This window comes from Seriola aureovittata, chromosome 12 (genome assembly GCF_021018895.1).
Source record: "Seriola aureovittata isolate HTS-2021-v1 ecotype China chromosome 12, ASM2101889v1, whole genome shotgun sequence".
Taxonomy (NCBI): Eukaryota; Metazoa; Chordata; class Actinopteri; order Carangiformes; family Carangidae; genus Seriola; species Seriola aureovittata.
The window spans coordinates 34391-57059 of record NC_079375.1 but is presented as its reverse complement, the minus strand read 5'-3'; the positions used below and the strand labels follow the sequence as shown (position 1 = coordinate 57059).

The following is a 22669-nucleotide window of genomic DNA, read 5'->3' as shown; positions in this document are numbered from 1 at the left end:
TTGATCAACATCTCAGCATTCTCCTCAAAGGAAGGTATGTGCATTTTGTTTGCATCCAGGTGCAGCTGTTGTTCTGTCAGTCATCCTTTATAGATGGACAAGTCTCAGTGATTGATTCATATTGTTCAAATGACAAATACTGCATTTCTTATTACTGTTCTTTACATTCCCTGTGAGAATCCAGGGGTACAGGAAAGTAACAATGAATAAAATTCTTTTCTGTTTTGCCAGGGCAGAACAGGAAAACAGATTCAGCCAAAAATAAGGAATTTAGAAAACTATAACAACAACAGTGGAACACTCAATGGATAACTATATTTGTACATAAACCAAGCTTAATGAACAATAAGCTATCACGCACTATCACACACTATCACTATCAGAATCAACACTAAAGCTCTACGCAGCTATCTTATAGACAACACACTCAGTTCAAAAGCTGCTGAATGTTACTCTGGCACTGGCCAAGCCTCACTCTCCCTTTAAGCTCCAGCCCTTAATTGGGGAACCAGGGACAACCGTGCCAAATCACCTGGTGGAAAAAAGGGGAGGGCAGAGGGCAGACCAGCACGCACACACAACCTCTACTCAACCACTACGGCACGTAACACTGTTATTAATATTGTGGTTTGGTGCTGAAATGATTAATAAATAAGACAAATTAATAATTGTCAGCAGTTTTGATAATTCATTGATTGTGTTGATCCAGCTTCTCCAATTAGTACATACGATTTTTGCTTATTTACTACTTATTTGTTTTTGTCTCTTTTATACCATTGTAAATTGAATATCCGTATCTGTCAGTTGTTTGGGGGTTCTTTGTGTTCCATGGTTTAAATACTGCTTCACAAGGTTCCCCAACCCTAACAAAATAAAAAATATACTCTCCCAGTTTGTCATGGCTGACAATGATTTTTAAAACAGCAGCAATAAGAAGGAGCTATAACAAAACTAGAGCGTGTGCCCTTAAAATAAATTTTCTGCTATTTGCAAGCATTACTTATATTAAATATGTAAATATTGAATAAAAACAATGGCTATTTGCTTTTATAATATAAAATATATCAACATTGACATCAGCCTTCAAACATCCATATAGGTTTATACATATTTTACCTTAATATCTAAGAATAATGAGAAAACATCCTACAAAAGCCTTGAAAGGCAAGTGAATGTTTTTTGTTTGTTTGTTTTGGGGTTTCTGTTTTTTTTTTATTCTGTGAAAACAAGTCGTCTGAAAACTTTTGGGACTGGATGTGGAACTTTTTGAATAATTTTAAGAAATGTTTAGGGGGTGAATGAAAGATGAATTTAAGACTCTTATATTAAGTAGGTTAATTTGGAACTGCTTGAATATGTTGTGTAGACTTTAAGAGTTAATTTGAAAGTGAATTTGGATATTTTTTAAACAATCATGAATTTGAAACCTATGAAATAATTTTGAGAGTAATTCTGAGAGTAATGTTGGACTCTAGTGGTCATTAGAGGAAATGGGACTTCAAGGAACTTCCTCCTTTGGCTTCACCAATCAACAAGTGGCTGCCACTTTTTAACATAATACACATTTTTTTATTTCAGATTAATCAGAGTTTTGACTTTTTTCTCTGTGACAGGATGAAGGTGTCATACAGAGGCCATTTCCTCCACAACATCTATACCAATTCATTCATTGATTCTCCAAAGTTCAGGTCTACTGAGATGCACAGAGGAGAGAGGTTCCAGGTAATATGAAAATCAGACAAATAAAAGAGATGAACAAATCCCATTTATGTCATCATTGCTTATTGCGTTAAAAATCTCTGAATAAATAATGAAAAAAAGACTTGATTGTCTTACCATACACTTAGACTTTATGTGGGGTAAAATGAATAATCAGTCAGAGCTTTATTTAACCTGATGCTCCTAAGATTTCATGAATAGGTTATACAATCCTCACTTCTTGAAGAAACAAATTTATTACTGTGATTGACAGGTGACTATCATGGCAGAGGAGAACTGTAAGTTCTTGTGTTGGTCTCGAGAGAGGCTCACCTACTTCCTGGAGTCAGACACTTTCCTCAGTGACGTGTTCAGGTTACCTTACAGGCAAAGACATAACCGATAGCCACTGACTAGGTAGGCCTAGTTCTGCAGTCAGATTATATTTAAAAAATGTTGTTTTATTTTTAGCAGCACAAATGCTGGAAGTATTAAGACTTTAACATTGTACTGTATGAAAGCTATAACATGTGAACCCAGCCTTTGCTCTCGGCTGTCTATGATGCAGATGAGGATAAGCATGGTGAGTACAAATGAGACTGATGATCAACAATGGTCAGGTGAAACCAGTACTTTCACAGGTACTTTGGTGGACCCACCCACAAGAGGTTAAATACCTGGGTCCTACTCCACTTTCTTGGTCAGACTAGTGCGGACTAGAGAGACCAATACATAAGAACTGATGAAGCTGCTTGGATAAGAGGCGAAACGTCTTCCACAGACAAATACAAGTCAAGTTGCCTTCGATTTAATTTGAAAAAGAGATAACAATGACCTGGACAAATGAGAACTTTCACAGACAGACACTGATGATGTTCTCAACCGGATCATACAAGGAGGATCAGCTGGATCATTGCTCCGTAAGTCACCTTATCACCCAATAAGATTAAAGCTATTAGAGGTATTATGTGTAGAAGTAGCCTAGTCACAAAATAAAACCATGCCTCAATGGAAGAGAGGCCTTAATTTGGAATAAGCTTGTATTAGAGACAGACCTTTTTTCCCATGTTACATGGTTAATATTAATGTGTATTTTGTCGATGGACGACTTTATTTTATGTTGTTGTTTAGTCTGACAATGGAGAAAATGTACACGAGGGAAGAGCTCCTTGCTTTAAAGTGTACCAGATCCCAGCCAGCATGTCCATGTGGGGCCCATATGGGTTAAATTTGGGCTGCAAATATGGGTGCCAAGTGGGTTTGTCCACGGTTTCCATGGTGGCCCCACCCGTGTTTGCCCATATGGGCTTCAAGTGGGTTCTGACTGGGTTTCAGGTGGGGCCCAACTTGGTGAGTTGCATGGGACCCATGTAGGCCCCATATGTTTGCCCATGTGGGCACAAAGAGGGATCAGAATGGACCTTAAAGTGGAAATGAAGCAGTCAATCAAGTTAACGTGATTTACTAAATGGATCTCCACTCTAATCAACCATTATATTACAAATATGACAAATGTAAACATATAAGAGAAAATATAAGATCCGTTACATCTTTCGTAGCAAGAGTGGTGCCACCTTGCAGTACTATAACCTGTGACGTCACGGGGTTGGTTGGCTTGGCGGTTGAGACAGTGAAATAGTTGAAGATAGTGAAAGGATAGAGACTGAGGAGCCACAGGACAGGAGAAGACAAAAGGGAGGCCACTATTGTATCGCTCCTGGGTGTAAAAATGAGTTTTACAGAGTTAAAGCTAAGGACAAAACTGTCCATTTTCATAAACTGCCGCTGAAACGAAGAGCAGTCCTGCTGCGCTGGTTGGCGGCACTGAAGAGAGAGAGAGCCCACCGATGGGCACTGACTCCAGGGTTTGCAGTGAACATTTTTTGGATGAAGATTACCCAGAGGACAAGAGCTTTGAGTCGGGCAAACTAGTTGTTTTCAATTTCACCGCCTATAATATGTACTCTACTGACCAGCCGACATACTCTGTTGCCATGGCGCCGCATGAGTGGCAGCCTGCCACAGCAGCTCTGTACTCTTTTACTCTTTTTTACTCTTTAGTGTGATTTTTTTTTCCTTTTACTACTTAGTGTGATTTCTTCTAGTACTACACCGACACTTTAAGCAAGTTCAGCTATGGGTGTTTATACTTTTACAGTCATGTTTTTGCCTCTTGCTATTTTTTGAATTTTTTGATGCAATGTCGGGAGACTCACTCTACCACGGACCCATTGTTTACACTCGGGACCAGCTGTTAGCTATATCCCACACACCCCTTCACTATGCTGGGTGGCCAGAGATCCCTGCGGAGATCCGGAGAAGGAGGAGATGCTGTAGAGCTGGAGTGAAGCGCAGACAGCGGAAAAAACGGTATAAACCATGTTTACCGTCTGTCGTCATGGGGAACATAAGATCACTCCCAAACAAGATGGAAGAGCTTACTGCGCTAACCCAGCTTCAGGGAAGGTTTCGCGAGTGTAGCATCATGTGCTTCACGGAGACGTGGCCGAGTGAACTTTCTCCCGACTCACATGTCACACTGGACGGATTTCAACTGGTACGGGCGGACAGGAAAACCACGGAGTGCGGTAAGAAGAAGGGAGGAGGTGTTGCTTAGTTCGTTAATGAGAGATGGTGCCACCCTGGACACATCAGTGTCAAGGAACAACTCTGCACTAGAGACTTGGAGCTGCTAGCGGTTAGCATGCGGCCATACTATCTTCCGAGAGAGTTTTCACATGTCATTGCTGTGATTGTGTACATTCCCCCCTCGGCCGTCGCCGCTGCAGCCACAGAACAGATCCATAGTGTTGTTTCTCAACTCCTAAACCAGCACCCCCCTCCTCATCTCTGGGGACTTCAACCACACGTTCCTGTCCTCTGCTCTTCCTACCTTCACCCAGTATGTGAATGGTCACACCAGGGACAATAAAACTTTTGGACTTGTTGTATGCTAATATCAGGAATGCATACACCTCATCCCCGCTGGGACGCTCAGATCACAACGTCCTTCATTCCAGCAGCTGTCAGACTCCACAACTCCTGCTCTTCCTGACCATGTGCAAACTTGCACTTTTTCATGTACATATCATGTGTATTGTGTATATTGTATTTATTAGTGTATATTTGGTATATTTTTGTTGTATATTTCCATAGATGTTTATTCTATAGATGTTTTTTTTTCTGCTGTGGTAAATGAATTTCCCAGTTGTGGGATAAATAAAGTTAATCTAATCTAAAACAGCGGTACAGAGGCATCAGTCCGCCGTAGGGAAAGGGCGCTAAACCACTCTAGCCAGGCAGGGAAGAGACAGGTAGGGCATTTAGCAACCCACATAAGTCGGCAGGTACTGGTATCTGTTTGAGATGAACATCATCATTGATTGCAATAAAGTTCCACAAAGTCTCTGTGAGAGTCTCTCTAACTCTCACTGAACACTTCTTTCACTCCAATCAGCAGCACTCATGAACACCTGATGTCCCCTCACCCTGACACACAGTCCGACGCACGTCACCTAGCCCAAAGATTTCCATAGCAACTCTGCAGCATGAACTGATGAGAGTTGGGCTGTACAATATAGCAGCCAAAATGACTGTCAGAAATTAAAACCACAACCATTAAAAATACTCGGGCCTGAAAGTATTCACCTAAAACTCACGTCATTCCACACCTTACATGGTACATCCCTCATCAAGAGGTCACAGCTGATACAAACTTCCTAAGAAATATTTATTACCGTGACTCCATTTCCAACGGAAACTTCAGACACTCCAGACTTTATACTCCAAACGTTCTGATCCACTGACGTTATCCAAAGTTCCGTCATCTCCCTCACCATTATCTTGTTTCTTCTTGCAATGCATGCAATAAAGTATTTTTGCTAGCTTTTCCTTCACATGGCCCGACTGCTGAAAAGCCGTCACATGTGTAGTGGCAAATATAAATATTGTACCCACCACGAACCAACGTAAACGCACAATAATTAACTTTTGGAGCAATTCTTACTTTTTTCAACCTAAAGTGTCTGACCGTCCATCCAGGAAACCGCTGGAGACCTGACTTGGTTTTTTTTGTTTGTTTGTTTTTTAACCACACCGGAATTGGCTCACAAAAAAATAAGCATTTTTGATTGACCGATGTCCGCTCTGCCTGCTCGCTACTGCACTGGTTTTTATTCATGACCAACATGACCATAACAATAATACATCAGCAATATGAACCAATACTAGCGACAGTAGGCAAAATTTAAGATAAACACAAAGCTTGTGCTACAGAAAATGGACCAGACTCAGTGAATAACTCCCTAAGCTTAACATGTCCTATGATAACTATTAATTTAGCTATACAGACTAATGAGCAGTGATAACTAACATGTCTTTGGGGTCATCAGGTGGGAACCTCCTTTCACCAGTGTTTGGTCTAGTTGGTCCCACGACACCTCCAGGAGGCTAGACAGTGATCACTGGCGTCCCAGAGTCACTCCCCTAATGCCAGCCATCACTGCTCCTCACACCAAGACTATTTTCTTTATCTTGCCTATGCTACCACAAACATCACCATCATCAACTCTGACAAAACACACTAACAGATTAAACAGATTCAGCAAACAAACTCCCCTAAACAGTTGGAGAAAGTGGCGGCCATTTTGAATGAGGGAGGTAGAGTCAAGGAGAGATGCCTTTTTGAGCTAAACTCTCCCCCGCCGGATTAGGCTGTGCTCTACCCCCCCCTACTCCCCCACTCTCCAAGACATCAAACTAACAAACAAACACGCAATCAAACTCACCTAAACAGCCAAAGACACACTACAAACCAATTCAATACAAGCAAACAATACAGGCCACCTCACCTGGACTAACCGCATGGTCTCAAAGAGGCTCACACAGGCCACACCCCCACTTAAAAACACTTCCTCTTCCTGGATTTCTTCCTTGCTTCTCCTAAGAGTCTGTCTATCCTAAGTGCTCCCCCTGCTGGGCCCCCAGCTACCATTACTCCTTCTCATCCAAATCCACTGACTGGATCTTGCTGCCTCATCTGACATGTCCTTTACAATTTTCCTCACACTCTGTCCACTTGCTCCTAACTCCCTTACCAAAGAGACAACAGACCTTGCTACAAATCCTCTACATCCTACTTCCACTGGACAAATCCTAACTTTCCATCCTCGCTGCTCTGCTTCTGCCCCTAACTCTGCATACCTGAGCTTTTTCCTTTCATATGCTTCTTCAACTAAGGCCTCCCACGGAACAGTCAGCTCTATGAAATATACTTTCATTCTACTCCTAGACCACAAGACTATATCAGGCCTTAGCTTTGTAATGGCTATTTCCTGGGGAACAAGAAGCTTTCCTCCTAAATCTACCTGCATTTCCCAATCACAAGCACCTTCTAAGCTGCCTTGCCTTCTTGTTGTCTTACCAACTTTCTCTCCCTCTTGAACAAACTTGATTGCACCTTTCTTTGTTTTAGGTCCTCCTAAATTTGCCTGCCTCCGTAACTCTTCAATTCCTGCAGCTAAGCTTTTTAGAACCTGGTTATGTCGCCACATATACCTGCCCTGCGACAGACTAACCTTACACCCTGACAGAATGTGCTTTAAAGTTGCAGTACCTGAACACAATGAACATAGTGGGTCTCCATTTACCCAGAGTTTTAGGTTCTGGGGAGTTGGCAGTACATCATAAGTTGCCCCTATCAAGAATCTAATACTACTTTCCTCCATGCTCCAGAGTTCTTTCCAGCTAAGCTTTTTCTTGTCTACACCTTCCCAATTCACCCACTGTCCCTGCTTAGCCTGGGCCACTGCCTTAGCACCCCTTAATAATTCCTCCTGTCTACGAACCTGCTCCACGACTAGCTTTCTCTTCTCCTTGGGACCTGCTCTACTCCACACCGGTTTGCTTGGGCCAAGCCCCAAGCCTCCCCGGCCTATTTGGACATTACCCACAATCTCTGTATGCCTAAGCGTTGCTTCTGCCTCCTGCACTGCGATTCTTGGATTCCACTTTCTCCCCTTGATTGGGTTTGGAACCACCTTACTAACTACCGCATCTTTGCTCCCAGATAACAGGAGCTCTGTCCTAACCTTGGTACATTTAAACTCCTCCACTAGACTAGTTACTGGGAGCTGAAGTATGCCTTTCCCATACAGTGCCACTGTGCTTAAACATCTAGGAACACCTAGCCACTTCCTAATGTAAAAGCTAACAAATTTTTCCATTTTTTCTGCAGCAGATAATGGAATCTCATATACAGACAGTGGCCACATCAGCCTGGGAAATAACCCAAACTGCAGACACCACAGTTTCAACTTTCCTGGAAGCCCTGATTTATCTATTCTATCCAGTCCCTCAGCAACATCCTTCCGATATTTTATATATTATAAATAATATATTTATGCATAAGGAAATTTTTCGCCTTGTACTGAAATTTACGTATTTTAGATCCTATGCAAATAGTATAGTCAGAAATGCTTCACTGTCTTCACTGGCCAACGCACCCAACCAACCCCCGTTACGTAGGCAATGACGTCACACCAAAATGGCTGCTCGCTAGCAATTAGAAATTACGAAAATAAATTATTCATATTTGTGGTTTTCACAATGTTTAATATCAGATTTTAGGCAAGGTGGTTTTTCTAATAAATTTCCTCACTACCAGTGCCAAAAACATTCATTTTTCATTTCCGCTTTAAATGGGGCCCGAATGGGCTATTTATCTGAGACCCATTTAGGTCCCTCCTGTGTGCCCATAAGAGGGATCTGACTGGGCTTTAAGTGGGTACCACATGGGCTACATTATGGGTTTCAAGTGGGTTTGTCCACAGTTTCCATGGTGGCCCCACCTGTGTTTGCCCATATGGGCTTCACATGGGTTCTGATGGGTTTCAGGTGGGGCCCAACTGTGTAAGCGACATGATCCATATAGGCCCCATATGTTTGCCTATATGGGCTCGAAGTGGAATCAGAATAGACCTTAAATAGGGCCCAACTGGGCAATGTACCTGAGACCCATTTAGGCCCCACTTGTGTGATTTTAAGAGGGATCCGAATGGGCTTTAGGTGGGACTCAAGCAGGAGAATTTTTTTTTTTTTCATTTTTTTTTTTTTAAATATGTTTATTGATTTTCAGTGTAGAGAAAAATGAAAAAATAAAAGAAAATAAAAAGAAAACATAAGTAGAGGAAAAAGACAAAAAAAAAAGTAAAGAACACAGCACATCAAGCATTACAACAATATTTCATGGTCATAAAATGAGTATCTACTATAGTCAGAGTATACAAGCAGAAAATAAATAAACAATAATAATAATAATAATAATAAAATAAATAGGTCGGTAGACATATACAAGATCATACTCTTGTTTCCACTGTGAGGCTTTTTACAATAGCCAGTGCCTATGGGCTTACATTTTTAAGGTAATTCAGTACTGGGTCCCATGTTTTATCAAACGTATCCCCTCTATCTTCATTGTAGAATCACAGCTTCTCCAGATGCAAAGTGTTTGACAGTTCTCCCAACCATAAGTTATAAGTAGGCACAGAGTCCGTTTTCCACACTCGCAAAATCAGCTTTTTAGCAATCACCATCCCAAATTGAACTGCTCCTCTTTCAAATTTATTAACAGAAGAAAGGACACTTGTGGCCCCTAGAATGGCAACCAGAGGGTTGGGTGCCAGATTTTTACTAAAAGCCTTAGAAAAACACTGAAAAATACCTCTCCAAAATAAATAAAGTTTACTACATGCCCAGAATGAGTGTGCTAAAGTTCCTATCGAAGATTTACATCGGTTACATGTTGGTGGGACATCCGGGTAAAATTTATGTAGCTTTTCTTGCGAGTAATGGAGTCTGTGGAGCACTTTATACTGTATTAGGTTGTGCCTGGTGTTAACTGAACACTTTTGTATGTTTCGTAGACATTCTTCCCAAATCTCATCAGTTATTTCCATATTCAACTCGTCCGTCCATGCTTTTTTATACGTTTCTGAATTTACAAGAGCTCCATCATGAAGCATTCGATACAAAATGGAGATTGCCCCACAAGTGCCCGGGTCCAGACTATTAATAGTCTCTAGAGCGTTGTGTTTATTAAAAACTTCAAAGTTTGGTAAATTTTTTTTAACAAAATCTCTAATTTGTAAAAACCTGAAAAAACCCGAGGCAGGTATTCCATACTTGGCTTGTAGAAATGTAAATGAGGCAAAATTTCCCCCTATATACAAATCCTTTATGTTACTAATGCCTTTCTGCTTCCAAGCAGAGAAAGCAATATCATTTAGATCAGGTATGAAAGCGTGATTTTCACAGATTGGAGTATCAATATATATACTTGGGGCCTTGATATGAAGTTTTATCTGCTCCCATGTGCGTATAGTACCATTTATTACAAAGCTGTAATTATACTGTGACTTCCTGATTTTTGTGGGGCTGTTGAGCAATGCTAGCAAGGAGGTCTTGTTACATAACGATCGTTCTAAGCGTAGCCAGGCAGGGCAGGAGTGTGAAGAGGAGGGGGGGCCTTTCCTCCACCAAGCAAGTACAGATAGATGAGCCGCCCAGTAATACATTTCAAAGTTTGGTAAAGCAAAGCCACCAGCATTTTTAGGTTTACACAGATGTTTTTTGGAGATCCTGATGGCTTTGTAGTTCCAAAGAAAAGGTACAAAAATTGAATCTAATTGTTTAAAGTAACACTGGGCGATGTAACATGGAAGGGACTGAAAAAGATGTAGGAAACGTGGCAGCGCAATCATCTTAATTGCATTAATCTTACCTACAAGAGAAATGAAAGAGTCTTCCAAAAAAGTATACTTTGTTTAAGTTGCTCAACTTTATTATACCAATTCTTTTGTAGAAGATCCTCTGGGTTTTTTGTGACAGTTATACCGAGATATGAGAAGTCTTTAAATGCCTTTTTAAAAGGAGTAGATTGTATATATGTCATATCAATTTCGTTAAAGATTGGCATTAGCTCACTCTTATCCCAGTTAACGGAAAATCCAGAGAGCCTGCCAAAGTTGCTAATTAAAGTCAAAAGATGAGGTATGGAGGCTTGGGGATGAGAGATGAATAAAAGAATGTCGTCCGCGTACAGTGAAATATGATGTTCTTGTCCATGAATGTCGATAGGAGATATTAGACGACTTTGTCTAATACTAACTGCTAACGGTTCTATAACAATCGAAAACAGGAAAGGGGAGAGGGGGCATCCCTGACGGGTCCCCCGACTGATCGCAAAAGGGGGGTGAGATATTTTGGTTGGTTATGCCAGAGGCAGTTGGATGTGAATAGATAAGCTCAATCCACTTCATAAAGGAGGGCCCAAAACCAAATTTTTTTAGTGTAAACATCATATAGGGCCATTCAACTTGATCAAAGGCACGCTGTGCATCTAGAGAAATTATCACTGATTCTTCAATATGTTCTGTATACAAAATGTGGAACAAGCGGCGCAAATTAAAGTACATATGTCTGCCTGGCATGAAACCTGTTTTGTCAGGATGAATAATAGAACAGATGTGCTCCTTTAATCTATTGGCTAAGACATTCCCGAGAATTTTGGTTTCAATAGGTAGCAGGGAGATAGGACGATATGAGGAAACCAGGTTAGGGTCACGCCCAGGTTTGGGTATAAGTGAAATATTGGCCTTATATAGAGTAGGAGGCAACCTAGAGACCATCAAAGAGTGATTAAGCATTCTTAGTATAAGTGGGGAAAGTTTATGACTAAATAACTTGAAAAATTCAATGCAAAAGCCGCCAGGCCCTGCTGCCTTATTGTTGGGGATAGAGGAAATCACTTCCTTTATCTCGTTCAAATTGATGTCTGCATCTAATGAGGAAGAAGATTCTCTTGATAGGCTAGGCAGTCCCAAATTTTCGAAAAATGTTTCCATACTCTCTGGATCAGATCCTCTCTGTGACTGATAGACACATTCATAAAAATTAGCAAAACATTCATTAATTTTTTCAGGATCCGTCAGGGGAGACCCATCACCCTTCTTGATTGAATGTATGGACCTGGATGCCTGAGATTGTCTTAACTGGCGTGCAAGTAACCTTTGGGGTTTATCCCCAAACTCAAAATACTTTTGTCTTACTTGAACCAGCAATTGCGAAACATTTTTGGACAGTATAGAGTTGTACTCATATTTTAATGCTGAGATCTTTTTCAGTACTTCAGGCTGGTTATCCACTCTATACAATGCCTCTAGATTTGATAATTGACTGTCTATTTCAGTTAACCTAGCCTTAGATTTTCTTTTTTCTGCTGCCTCATAAAATATGACGTGGCCCCTGAGAACAGACTTCATGGCCTCCCAAAGTGTGGAGTCGCTAACTTCTCCATTATCATTAGTGTTGATATAAAGATCTATTTTGCTTGAGAGGTAAGAGCAAAATTCCTTCTCTTTCAGTAGAGTATTATTTAGCCGCCAATTGAATTCTCCATGTTTATGATTCAGATTAAGCTTTAAAGAGACTGGGGCATGATCTGAAATTAGAATATTATGATATTTGCATTCTGTGACTTGTGACAATAATTTAGAATCCAATATTAAATAATCAATCCTTGAATAAGATTTATGAACGGCTGAGAAATATGAAAAATCTCTTGCTGTGGGATTAAGGAGCCTCCAGACGTCTACCAAATTATAGGACTGTATCAGATTATTAAGAATGATGCTGCTCTTTGATACATTCATTTGGGAGTGTTGCCGATCGAGGACCGAATCCAAAACACAATTAAAGTCTCCACCTAAGATTATATTTGTGTTAGACATATTGGATATAGTATTGAAAAGATTCTGAAAGAAAATGGGATCATCAAAATTGGGGCCATATAGATTTATCAAGGTTACTGGTACTGAATTTAGCTCCCTTTTAACAAATAAATATCTACCTCTGTCATCAGAAATAGTTTGTGGGGGCGTCGTGTAGCGTAGTGGTTTAAGCAGGCGCCCCATGTGTAGAGGCTACAGTCCTCGCTGCAGGCGGCCCCGGTTCGAATCCCGCATCGGACGGCCTTTCACTGCATGTCATTCCCCCTCTCTGCCTCCCCGTTTCCTGTCACTCTCCACTGTGCTGTCCATTAAAGGCATAAAAGCCCAAAAAAATATAAAAAAAAAAAAAAAAAAAAAAAAAAGAAATAGTTTGTGTATGTACAAAAGGATTTTTTTTCTTAACAAGGATTGCAACTCCTCTTGCTTTTGTGCTAAAGTTTGATTGGTAGACATGAGATGCCCATGAAGGACATAATATCTTAGCGGCAGTTTTTTTAATATGTGTTTCCTGGAGGAAACATATATCAGCTTTGAGTGTACGTAAGTGAGCATACACTTTTCCTCTTTTTAATGGGCTATTCATCCCCCTTACATTCCAGCTGACTAAAGTAATTTCTTCATCACTGTGCTTTGTTGGACCTCTTAACATAAATATTGTCTACAATGTAAAATGACTTATTACATGACCATGACAAAAAGGAATGTGCAATAAACTGAGAAAATAGATGTGCTGAAACATAGAGAACCCTGAACAATCTTTGAACATAAGAACACGTCTCCGGAGGAAAACAAACCCACGAGCGGTGTTTCCATACCCCAAACTCAAAGTCAAAGCTAAACACTGGCGCTGAGTTAAAGCCCAGGTTAGCATATAACTGCTTATCTCCCAACATACCATGGAGCAAACCACCTAAAAAATGTTCACGATAATAAGGCATTTAACCTCACCCAGATCACAGTGAAATTGACATATTACCGGTCAAAAGTCAGTCCAAATCACGAACTTGTCAGATGTCTGTGTGTAGGAGCCGTATATTGGTTCTGGTCGTTTGTTTTGTGTTTGATTGGTTTTGTCTTGTTGCCATGGGGATGTGCAGTGTTTGGAGTCACGTGAGCACCGTCGTTGACAGCCGGTAGGTTATATTATAACCTGCTTAACCTGCACTGGGAGAGGGAGGCGAGTGTGGGTAGCCGTAGTTTTTGTTGACCGTTTTTTATGATCGCTTATGTTCCTTTTGTTTGCTTTGATACACCACGCCAAGTGTACACATTTAACAACAAATGGGCGCGTGTAAAGCCGCTGTATTATCCAATTGTTACATTAAAACCTTCGAAACATTTTTTGGACTCATTGTGCTTCCCTGGAACAGCAGCAGCGTGTCACACAAATACACAGGACCTATTCTGCCTCACAAGCGACTTTCTAAGGTACTAGAAAGCCGCAACATTTGTCAACAAAGAAAAGGCACGAAGTAATAAGGTGATCGCTTGCAGCACAAAGCAATCGGCAGGACGCACAGAGCAGCGCACCTAAATAAAGTAAGACAAAGCGCCACGTCATACATCTGTCAAGGAGGACAGGTAAGCTAAGCTCACCTGTGCATGTATGTGTGCGGAGAAGAAAACCAGATTGCATCAATGTCGAAGTGCCTCTGTTTGGAAAAGTCGAATGAATGAATGCTGGTCGGATATGCAAAGTCTGTGCATTACGTTAGCGCTGTGCTTTGGTTGGCGTCTGCACTTTGATGCTGATATGCGAAGCTTTTCTGATGTTGCATGTTGCCTCGCACAATGAACTGTTGCCTCTACTCCCTGAGGATGAACTCATCAACCAAAAGGAATGGTTTTCAAGCATTATGAATTACAGCAATACATTTCAAAAGGACACTCAAAAGTGGATTGATGAAACTGGACAAAAAATCTCTCAGGAGCAACAGGATTCAGCAGAAATTCAATTACACCAAAAGAACGAACCAAGTCAAATTGAGGATGGCATTAATCCAAATGACAGTATTTCAAACATTGGAAGCCACAAAACATCTCAGTCACAAGGCTCTTCCACCTCTTCTGCACGTTTAAAGGCCGAAGCTGAGCTGGCAGCCTTAAGTATGAGGCACAAATTGTTAAAGGAAAAGCATGCTTTGGAAGAAGAAGAGCAACGCCTGCGCAAAAAGAAAGAAGAGCTCCAACTGAGCACTTAGATTGCTGAAAAAATGGCAAAACTTGAAATTCTCAAAATACAAAGCACAACAAGTGGCAAACGGACATCAAAGGTCTCAGATGGAATGAAAACATATTTGGAAAAGGCACAAGCACAGCAGTTACTTAATGTCAAAGCAGATGAATTCATTCCAAAACAAACTGAAACAACCACAAATCATAATATAACCTCATATGAACAAAACCAAATGCAATTTCATATGAACCCCCTAATCGACATACATGAATCATATGAACAACTAGGAGGTAACACAGTGAGCCAACCCAAAGAGGAAGTTCTTGGGATCATGAGGAAACAAAATGAGATAACAACGTTGCTAATACAACAGCAAAGCCTTTCAGCTCTACCTAAGAGAGAGATCCCAATTTATGACGGTGATCCATTGAAATACCACACATTCATCAGAGCCTTTGAGAATGGAGTCGAGAGGAACACAACTAACAGCTGCGATCGCTTATATTTTCTGGAACAACACACAAAGGGTCATGCTAAGGAGCTTGTAAGAAGCTGTCAACACATACATCCAGAACGAGGATATACAAAAGCCAAAGCTTTATTAAAGGAGCAGTTCGGGAACGAACAAAAGGTCGCCTCTGCTTACCTGGATAAAGCCCTCTCATGGCCTCCAATTAAAGCAGATGATGTGAAGGTTCTGCAGGACTACAGTCTCTTCCTTAGAGGCTGCTGTAATGCCATGGAGGATGTACAGTATCTTTCAGACATGGATATGCCTTCCAACATGTTGAGCATCATTAAAAAGCTGCCTTACAAACTTAGAGATAGGTGGAGGAACCATGCCTGTGAGCTACAGGAACGACATAACCGGAGAGTTAAGTTCACAGATATTGCTAACTTCATTGAAAGACAGGTGAAAGTTTTGACAGATCCTTGGTTTGGCAATATACAAGACTCTCAATTAATAATCATAAGTAACAGAACAAATAAACCCAAGTCGCAGTTTCGTCCTGGACACAAGGGGAGCAGTTTCGCTACCAATGTAAGCCCTGTGGAGAACAAATATCAGTCTGTAAGGAAAGAAAAGGAAATCAAACAAACAGGAAGTGTCAGGTCCCGTCAAGTTTAGTTTTTTCCACTTCCTGTTTTATTTTGTTTGGATTCCCTCACTTCCTGTTTGTGTCCTTCTCAGTGTCTTTACTCCCTGTGTGTGTGATTGTTCATTGCCTTCACCTGTGTCTCATTATCCCCTGCTCATGTGTGTATTTATACCCCTCCTCTCCCAGTGTGTCTTTGTCAGATCGTCTGCGTGTTTTGTCCCAGCGTTCCAGCTCAGTTTCCCTGTGTTTTGATCCCTCGTGTTATACTGAAGATTCCGATTCCTGGTTCCTGTCTTTTGCCTAACGATTTTGTACTTCTGCCTGGTTTGACTGACTTCCCGTGTACCGACCCCTTTTTGGAATAAAACTGTCTACTGCTAAGCGTCTGCCTCAGCTCTGCTTTTTGGGTCCACTGCCTGTCTGCTCAGTTCGTGACAGGAAGGAAAGCATGCATCTGCTGTGGAGGACACACATTAGATGTATGTGTACAGATGGGAAAAATGGTTCATGAGAAGAAGATAGGCTTCTTGAAGGAAAATGGCATCTGTTTTGGTTGTTTGTGCACAGGGCACATCAGTAGAGATTGCCGTAAAAGGATTTCCTGCTCTAAGTGTAGCCTTAGACATCCCACTGTACTTCATAAGGAACCTGTTAAAGATTCTGAGCAGACGGAAAGGAGCCCAGGGCCGCATGTTGACAACACACTGGTGTCAAGTGGTCTTACAGGGACTGGAGATCAGGACTGCAAACTGCCCATTGTTCCGGTCCAGGTTAAATCAAAAAAGGGAACCAAAACTGTCATCACTTACGCTTTCTTGGACCAGGGGAGTACAGCTGTGTTTTGCACTGAGAGCTTAATGCATAAGCTCCACCTCACAGGAAGGAATGGACGCATTCTCCTTCTAACCATGGGCCAGGAGAAAGTCGTAAGCAGCAACATCGTGTCAGGATTGGAGGTTGCAGCACTGGAGGGGGACAATTTTCTTGAGCTTCCAAGAGTTTACACGCAAGAGTCCATGCCTGTGAACAGAGGAAATATTCCCACAGAAAGGGATATTGAACAATGGTCACATCTGAAACACATTCACTTACCTCAGATTGATGCAGGAATCGAGCTACTTATAGGTACCAATGTTCCTAAAGCACTGGAACCACTGGAAGTGGTGTGTAGCGTAAATGATGGACCATATGCGATCCGAACTTTGCTGGGCTGGACTGTCAATGGTTCACTGACAGGTAGCAGTGGAGAGACCGTTAAGTGGGAGCATCCTCAAATAACTGTCAACAGAGTTGCAGTCGTGAACCTGGATGACCTCTGGCAAAAACAATTTAAGAATGATTTCCCTGAAAGCAGTATTGAGGAGCAAGCAGGAATGTCAAGGGAGGATCAAAGGTTCTTGGAGTTTGTCAACAACTCAGTGAAACAGGTGGAGGAGCATTACCAGATTGCGTTACCTTTAAGGAACAGGGACGTCAGCATGCCAAACAACAGGAGAGTTGTTGAACAGCGCCTGTGTTATTTGAAAAGGAGGTTTCAGAAGGACTCAATATTTCATACCGAGTATAACACCTTTATAAATGACCTTCTGGCTAAAGGCTATGCAGAAAAGGTGCCCAAAGAAGAGTTGGATCGTGGCGATGGGAAAGTATGGTACATACCACACCACGGAGTCTACCATCCCACTAAAAGAAAGATCAGAGTTGTGTTTGACTGTGGAGCAAGATATCAAGGAACATCACTAAATGCTCAGCTTCTACAGGGCCCTGATCTTACCAGTTCCCTGATTGGAGTGGTGACTCGGTTTAGGAAGGAATCAGTTGTGATCATGGCCGATATAGAATCTATGTTCCACCAGGTTCAAGTCCCTCCTGATGACAGAGACCTCCTCAGGTTCCTCTGGTGGCCAAAGGGGGATACGCAGCAGCTACCCATTAAGCATCGGATGAAGGTGCACTTGTTTGGGGTGACATCATCTCCCAGTTGTACTAACTTCGCCCTCAGAAAGTGTGCAGAGGACCACGGGCATCACTACAGTAAGGAAACTGTGGATAAACTACTGAACTGTTTTTATGTGGATGATTGCCTCGTGTCGGTGGCCACGGAGAAGGAAGCAGTGATGCTTTACAGGAACCTTGTCTCTTTGTGTTCCAGGGGTGGATTTTTTCTCACAAAGTGGTTGAGTAACAGGACTGGAGTGCTGGAAGTCATCCCAGAGAATTACAGAGCAAAAAGCATTGAAGGATTGGACATGGAGCTGGATTCGCTACCTGTAGAGAGAGTGCTGGGTGTGGAATGGAGCATTAAATCAGACTCCTTCAGGTTCAAAATGGTACTTAAGGACAGACCACTAACCAGAAGAGGAATTCTCTCGACTGTCAGCTCCATCTACGATCCCCTTGGAATGCTGAGCCCTGTTGTTTTAACAGCAAAGAGGATCCTGAGAGACCTGTGTGGGAGAGGGATAGGCTGGGATGACATTGTGCCTGAGTCAGTCTCTAAAGAGTGGTTGGAGTGGCTGCAGCAGCTGCATCTGTTGGAAAGATTTGAAGTCAGCAGATGTATGAAGCCACCAGGCTTTGGAGAAGTTACTTCAGCCCAGTTGCATCATTTCTGTGATGCCAGTGAACATGGATATGGAACAGTGACTTACCTGTTGTTGAAAGCCAAGAACTCAGTACACAGTGCTTTCGTGATGGGAAAGGCTCGGGTAGCTCCTGTGAAATGTGTTACAATCCCCAGGATGGAGCTTATCGCTGCAACTATGGCCAGCCGCATCGACATGCTGTGGAGGAAGGAGTTACAGATGGATCTTTTGGACTCTGTATTCTGGACGGACAGCACATCTGTTCTGAAATACATCAGGAATGAGACTTCAAGGTTTAAAGTTTTTGTTGCAAACCGTGTCTCACAAATCTTCAAGGTTTCTTGTCCCACTCAATGGAGGTATGTGCACACCAGCAGCAATCCAGCAGACATAGCCTCCAGAGGTGTGAAAGTTGATGTGTTCATTGCTAATGCTACATGGGTGTCAGGACCTCATTTTCTTTTGCATCCCGAGAGTGAGTGGCCTGTTGCTCGGGAAGACCTCTATCACCTTTCACTTGGCGACCCTGAAGTCAAAGGAGTGGTTGCAGTGAATGTCGTTCAGGTCAAGGAAGAACCTGTAACTCACTTGATGGAATACTTTTCCTCCTGGATGAAGCTAAAGAAATCAGTGGCCTGGCTCTTGAGGATTAAAGGCTGGCTCATGTCCTGTGTAAGGAAGAGAAGACAGTTACATCTGACCTTTGCACAGTCAGACATCAACAAGGAACATCAGGCATCATCTGTGGAACAGGAAATAAAAGAGTTTAAGAGGACAGCAGGGCATGGGAGCCTCACTGTGAAGGATCTGGACCAAGCTGAGCTTGCCATCATCAAGTTCTGTCAGGGAAAGAGATTTCCTGAAGAGCTAACCAGTCTGGCAAAAGGGCGGCCGGTTAAAAGGTCCAGTCACCTCCATAAGCTCTGTCCACAGCTGCAGGATGGAGTCCTGAGAGTTGGTGGCCGTCTCAGTAGATTGTCTATGCCTGTGGAAGAGAAACATCCTATAATCCTGGCAAAAGATCTCCACATCTCAGAGCTCTTACTTGGACATGTACATCAGGAAGTGGGACATGGTGGCCGTAACCATATGCTGTCTAAGCTGAGAGAGAGATACTGCATAGCAGGTGTGAGTTCAGCCATCAGGAGAGTGCTATCCAAGTGTCGCCGCCTGAATGCTCTGCCAGTTCACCAGCAGATGGCAGATTTGCCTCCTGAAAGAATTGTCCCAGATGAACCGCCATACACCCGAGTGGGAGTGGACTGCTTTGGACCATTCAAGGTTAAGAGTAGAAGGAGCATGGTAAAGAGGTACGGTGTTCTATTTACTTGCCCTGCTATCAGAGCGGTACATATCGAGGTTGCATCATCATTGGACACCAGCTCCTTTATTAATGCACTCAGGCGTTTCATTGCCAGGAGGGGACAAGTTCAGGAGCTACGTTCTGACAATGGAACCAACTTTGTAGGAGCAGAGCGAGAGCTGAGGGAAGCTATGGAACAGTGGAATCAGGTGCAGATCCATGATATCATGCTGCAAAAGGGAATACAATGGAACTTTAACCCACCTGCAGGTTCACATCATGGGGGGGCTTGGGAACGGTTGATCCGGTCTGTGCGAAAGGTTCTCAATTCAACTTTGAGGGTACAAAACTTGGATGAGGAAAGCCTTCACACAGTGTTTTGTGAGATTGAAGCCATAATAAACAGCAGACCAATCACTAAAGCCTCCTTGGATCCAAATGACCTGGAAGCATTGACGCCCAGCCACCTGCTACTGTTGAAGACCTCACCATCATTGCCACCAGGAGTGTTCCAACCCACAGATATTTATGCACATAGGAGGTGGAAACAGGTCCAATACATGTCTGACCTGTTTTGGAGAAGATGGATAAAAGAATACCTCCCTCAATTGCAAGAGCGTCAGAGATGGACAGGAGTTAAGAGGAATCTTGTCGTGGGAGACCTGGTCATCATAATGGACAGCACAGCACCTCGGAATTCTTGGCCTATGGGACGAGTGATACAGACCTTCCCGGACCGAAGAGGATTTGTTCGTCAGGTGCGAATTAAAACCCGGAGCAGCTGCCTGGACCGGCCCATCACAAAGCTTTGCTTGTTGCAGGAGGCTGACGCCATTTGAGGACACGATGGCTTCAGTTGTGATTTTTCTTTTTTCTCTTCTCTCTCTCTTTTTTTTTTGGACTGTTACTAGACTCTTTACTGGACTTTGGCTGGTTGACTTTGATCAATGAGACTGTGGACTATGAGTCATATGATTCAAGAAGAAAGAAGAGTCATGTGTGGATTAATTAATGGACATGCATTTTTGAGCTTTATTGTTGAAAGTCTTTTTTTTCATATGTTTATGTCTCCTACGTGATATGAGAGTAATTATTTACATTAACTCAATAATTAGGGGCTGGTGTGTAGGAGTTGGTTCTGGTCGTTTGTTTTGTGTTTGATTGGTTTTGGGGGATGTGCAATGTTTGGAGTCACGTGAGCACCGTCGTTGACAGCCGGTAGGTTATATTATAACCTGCTTCACCTGCACTGGGAGAGGGAGGCGAGTGTGGGTAGCCGTAGTTTTTGTTGACCGGTTTTTATGATCGCTTATGTTCCTTTTGTTTGCTTTGATACACCACGCCAAGTGTACACATTTAACAACAAATGGGCGCGTGTAAAGCCGCTGTATTATCCATTTTTTGGACTCAGTGTGCTTCCCTGGAACAGCAGCAGCGTGTCACACAAATACACAGGACCTATTCTGCCTCACAAGCGACTTTCTAAGGTACTAGAAAGCCGCAACACTGTGTCCCAGTCCTTAGCCTCCCGACTCAGGAACTTTTCAGCTTCGGCCGGGGTACTGAAGGTGCCTGTGTTATCGTTGACCGTGACCACGAGCCTTGCCGGATGCCTGAAGCCGCACCGTATTTTCCTGGCTCTGCACTTCTCCTTGATATGTTGAAAAGCCATCCGCTTCTTCATGATTGCTGACGTTAGGTCAGGAAAGATGTATACAGGACGCCCGTCGTATCGCAGCGGCGCCTTCTCCCTCGCGAGCCTCAGCACCAGCTCCTTTACCTGGAAGCGATGCAGCCTGGCGATAATAGCTCTCGGTTTCCCGTCTTTAGCTGGTGCTGCAATTCGATGAGCCCGGTCCACATCCACGGGGTGATCGAAGAGCTCTTTTCCCAGTAGCTCCGGTAGTAACTTGGCAACGAACTCCGTTGGCCTGCCGTTCTCAGCTTTCTCTTTTATTCCAATTATGCGGATGTTTTGCCTGCGAGAACGGGCCTCCAGGTCGTCTAATTTAGCTTGCTGTAGGCTACACTGGGAAGCTAGGCTCTCGTGTCGCCTCTCCAGCTCGTCGAGACGTTTTTCATGCGTTTCAATGGCGTCTTCTGTTGTCGACACACGGTCACTGACGACTGATAAAGCCGATTGAAGGCTGGAAAGAGACCCTTTGAACTCGCCGAATCCCTTTTCAACGGCGCTTTTCATTTGGTGTATTGCTACTAGAATATTTTCGTTGGTAGCCGGGATCTCAAAGTCAATAGCAGTAGCACTAGCCGCAATAGCATCTGCCTGTTCAGCCGTCTCAGCGTTGGCATCATTTTCGACGATATCTTCTTCACATGGGCTTTTTTCGGACTTTTGCCCCTTGTCTTTTCTTGTCATTTTCCTATGGCTCAGTTTCCGACCGTTGATAGCTTTTTTAAGATTTATGGGTGAGGTTTATGTGCTAGATACAGGTGGAGCTCCCAACAAACACGTCTACTACTCAGCGTGATCCGCCATCTTCCCAGCAGGAGACTTTTGTGAGACCCGTGTAAGCCCCCCGTGTGCCCCCATATGGTCTTCAAGCGAGCTCTGGCTGGGTTTTAGGTGGGGCCTAAGTGGGTCAGTTCTATCAGACCCATGTAGGGTCAGATATATTCATATTTAAGTAAATAAAAAAACCTGCTACAATTTAGCAAAAAACACCACAATATAAAGTTGTTTTTCAATGAACATGTTTAATAAAACTTGTTTTAAAACATGAAACATTTTAGCTGTACTGGCAGTTGACAAAATGATCAATTTTTGAACGAAATTGAATATAAACTTCCACAAGCTGTGGTCGGGTGTATGGATGATATGAAATGAATTAATAATAGATTAGGTGATTTTTGAGATGAACATAGATTATGACTGGTCATGGCCCATTTCTTAAAAGGTGGCTGATATGCTAGCATCTCAATTTCTACTGAATAAAATTGAAGAAACGTTAACAAGATCACTGTGTTCCCTGCTGCATTCTATTGCTTATTAACCTTATTTT

At 42.6% G+C, this 22669-nt stretch overlaps 1 protein-coding gene across 1 annotated transcript in view; it reads left to right on the top strand.

The window, feature by feature from the left end:
- Positions 1-8: 8 nt before the first annotated feature.
- The window catches only part of LOC130178329 (blood vessel epicardial substance-like), a gene marked incomplete at its 5' end in the record, with an annotated part of 32952 nt that continues 10291 nt past the window's right edge, over positions 9-22669 (top strand). Inside the window, 6 exon segments of the mRNA XM_056390444.1 lie at positions 9-34; positions 1614-1722; positions 1973-2074; positions 2076-2132; positions 2195-2318; positions 2562-2615. Coding sequence (XP_056246419.1) covers positions 9-34; positions 1614-1722; positions 1973-2074; positions 2076-2132; positions 2195-2318; positions 2562-2615 — 472 coding nt within the window.